We start from the raw sequence: 3,556 nt of genomic DNA, 5'->3' as shown, positions 1-3,556 counted from the left end.
AACGAATAAGGATGATTGAAGAAAGATCTATGCCTTTGAGTTGTGTTGTTGGAGAAGAGTGATGAACATGCCATGGACTGAGAGAAGAGAAACAGATATGTCTTGGAAAAAGTGCAACCTGAGTGCTCCTTGGAGGCAAAGTTAACAAAGCTTCATTTCACGTACTTTGGACATGTTGCTAAGAGAGGCTATTCCTTAGAGAGAAACATCACTCTTGGAAAAGTAAAGGGTTGGTGAAAGAGAGGAAGAACCTTAACCAGATGGATTTATACAATAGAAAGAAGATTGAGCATATCAGAGATGATAAGAATAGCATAGAATAAGACATGATTCAGATTTGTTGTTCACAGGGTCGTTCTGAGTCATATCTTGTACCATAATCCCAGACTACTCTTTATTTTATTTTATTTTTACATTCATTTGTTTTCACCAAGTGATTAAAATGAGTAGGATTAAATACATATATTTATCCACTACAATGATGCCATAATTTTCTAGACTGAAATTTTCCAGTTCTAAGGTTATGTGAAATTTGAGAATTTTAATTTTTAAAAAAATTATAAAGTGCTAATTTATCTGTTTAGCTGCTAATAATTTATTTCTTTATTTTTAGCAAATGTGATACATTAAGTTTTTTTTAAATTTGAAAAGATATGATTGATGGGAGAATATATTTTCCTTATGACAAACCATTTTATTTAATTATATGCCTTTTTTTATCTTTTTATTTGTGAGTTGTCCTCTTTTATTCACAAAACTTCTTTTTTTTCGTTATTTACCATACCTCATTCTCATTACATATGGAATAAACCTAGTCATTTAATATATTTTCCTATTTTTTTAACATGTTGTCATTATAGTATAATGGCAGATTTTAAAATATTGTTCTAAAGTGGGGAAACATTTTTGCATCTAGCCTAAGGATGAGCTATTAACATCAGTATTATGGATCGTGAAAATCATCTGGAGGTGACAAATCATGGCTTAAAAATGAAAGTTACTGGATAAAGTCTGAAAGCGACTTTTTTTTTTTGTCTGGCACAGGATAGAACGGCATTTAGGGCTCTTGTACATAGGGTTGCTATGAGTCACAAACAACTCAATGGCACATAACAACAACAACAACAACAGAAAACTGTTAAATAATTACCCATACCTCCATTTTCAAAGAATCAGTTTCAAGTCAAGGCAACCCTCCATCAGATTTCTGAAGCTGTATACCTATCGAAGGCAACTGCAGATGCTTATCTTGCTCTGGAAGAGAGGCTGGCAGATTCAAACCACTGACCTGAGGTTAGAAGCCCAACTTGTTATGCATTAATTATACCACTAGGTATCTTTGTTAAGTAACTAGTTTTTCAACAATGAATAGGTAAGAGAAGCAATGGTTAAATGACTGTGAATTAAGTTCGACTGTTTTATAGGAAGAATATTTAGAAATTAGTTTATTATCCTTTGAAACATATGAAGTAGATGAGCATCTTTTTTACATGAATCGTAAGCTTAGGCATAGTTTACTTTCTTGAAAAGAGGATAATTTTTTTTAGTGTATCATTAAAAGCTTGTTTAACTTGTTTATTCCTCAAACTATATATAAAAGGATTCAATACTGGTGATATGGATGATATGAGCACTGATACACCTTTATTAATCTTCACCTGTTCTTTTGAAGAAGACTTGACATAGATGAAGATGCAGCTGCCATAGGAGATGGAAACTACAATCATGTGGGAAGAACAGGTAGAAAAGGCCTTTTTCCTTTGTTGGACAGAAGGGAATTTTAGAATTGTCTTGATGATATATATGTAGGAGAAGAGAACACATATAAAAGTGATGACAAAGGCCAATATAGCACAGACCGTCACCATCTTCTCAATTAACCATGTGTCTGAGCATGAGATTTTCAGCATAGGTGGTACATCACAGCCAAAATGGTCAATGATGTTAGAGTCACAGAATTCCAGATTATAAACTAAACTAAGTGGTGGGAGGATAATCACAAGTGCTGCCAACCAACAGCACATAACCATTACTTTGCATACTTTGCTGTTCATGATCGTCATATAATGCAAGGGTTTGCAGATGGCTACGTAACGATCGTAAGACATGGTAGCCAAAAGAAAAAACTCAGTGACTGCAAAGAGATCAACTAAAAATAGTTGAATGGAACATCCGTAATAGGTAATTGTTCTGTCACCCACTGATATACTGTGTAAGTATCTTGGAATACAGGCAGAGGTAAAGAATATTTCTAGGAAAGAGAAATTTTGGAGGAAAAAATACATAGGTGTTTTAAGATTAGGATCCACCAAGATGAGGGTAATGATTGTCAAATTTCCACTTACACTCAATACGTAAGTGGTAAGTAAAAAAACAAAAACCAAAACTTGTAGCTGAGGATCTTCTGTCAGTCCCAGAAGGATGAATGTTGTTATTGTTCGATTTCTCATTATTGAACTTTAGGCTTTAATCAGACCTGATGAGAGAATTGAAATGCTAGCTTCAGTAAAAACTCAGGTAGTAATGATTACTCTTTCACATTGAATTTATCCAACACCTATGGCTTTTCTTCATTTTATAGAAAAGAAATACATTTTCTATTTTTAGTGAGCTAAGTTCTGTAATTTATTAATAGACAATGAGTAGGTAAGAGTTTTTAAAATTTATTCTTGAACTACAATTTTATTTTCTTTATTTTGTCTTTTCTATGTATAAAACTATGAATTTAATATTTTAGCATGAGGATTGCCCACTTTGACTCTTAAATATTCAAGTTTATAATTATTCAGATCTCTCTTTAATACCAAAGTCTTACAACTACTTCCTGTATTTCATTGTGTAAACTGCTGGTTTTCTTGCACTCTTTGACCGTATTTTTAGGAAGTACTGATGAAGAATGTCAAAGTTATTTTTTCATAGTTTAAATTAGCTTGGTTGAGGTTAGCACACATTTTATAATATATACTCAGCAATGCTCAGAAGAAAAAGCCAAGGTTAGATTACTGAATTTCCCCATGATGACACTGCTTCTCCACCTTTTCTTTTCCCTTCAAATTATACTCTTTTCATCTGTTTACACATTTTGCATTCATTTCTATCTTTCATTGTTGTTGTTATTGTTAAGTGCCATCGAGTTGTAGGCGACTCACAGAGACCCTATGAATGAGAGTCCTCAAAACTTGTGTGACTTTCCTCCTTTCTCCAGGTTCATAGGGTTTCCAGAGGCAAGCTATTATACAAATGGATACCACTCCTGCTTCCAAGCTTTCATGATCTTACTTTTTAATTCATATGTCATTTAACACTGCTTCAATATACTATTTGTATTACTCGATTCAATATGTAACCATTTTAATAACAAGCATTTATAAGTCTTGAGGCAATGTTCTAAGTAGGTTACATATATAACTTAAATAATTCAGAAGAACTCAAACACTCAGAATAAAAGCACAAGCCCACCAGTTCTAAAGGAAGTAGCCAGATGTTGTATCTCCAGGGTCCCAAGTCTAACCACTTCAAGATTATGGTTTTTGGTTTTGGGGGCTGGAGGGTTATT

At 33.2% G+C, this 3,556-nt stretch overlaps 1 protein-coding gene across 1 annotated transcript; it reads right to left on the bottom strand.

The window, feature by feature from the left end:
• Window positions 1-1,514: 1,514 nt before the first annotated feature.
• Window positions 1,515-2,450, bottom strand: LOC102854769 (olfactory receptor 6C68-like). The gene has a single exon (XM_006883949.1). It carries the CDS (start codon window positions 2,448-2,450, stop codon window positions 1,515-1,517), a length of 936 nt encoding a protein of 311 aa, XP_006884011.1.
• Between the last annotated feature and the right edge of the window lie 1,106 nt (window positions 2,451-3,556).

This window comes from Elephantulus edwardii, unplaced genomic scaffold (assembly GCF_000299155.1).
Source record: "Elephantulus edwardii isolate Elephantulus edwardi_28Jun2011 unplaced genomic scaffold, EleEdw1.0 scaffold00030, whole genome shotgun sequence".
Classification (NCBI taxonomy): Eukaryota; Metazoa; Chordata; class Mammalia; order Macroscelidea; family Macroscelididae; genus Elephantulus; species Elephantulus edwardii.
Note: the sequence above shows the minus strand (reverse complement) of the source record. Positions and strands in the feature narration are given on the sequence as shown.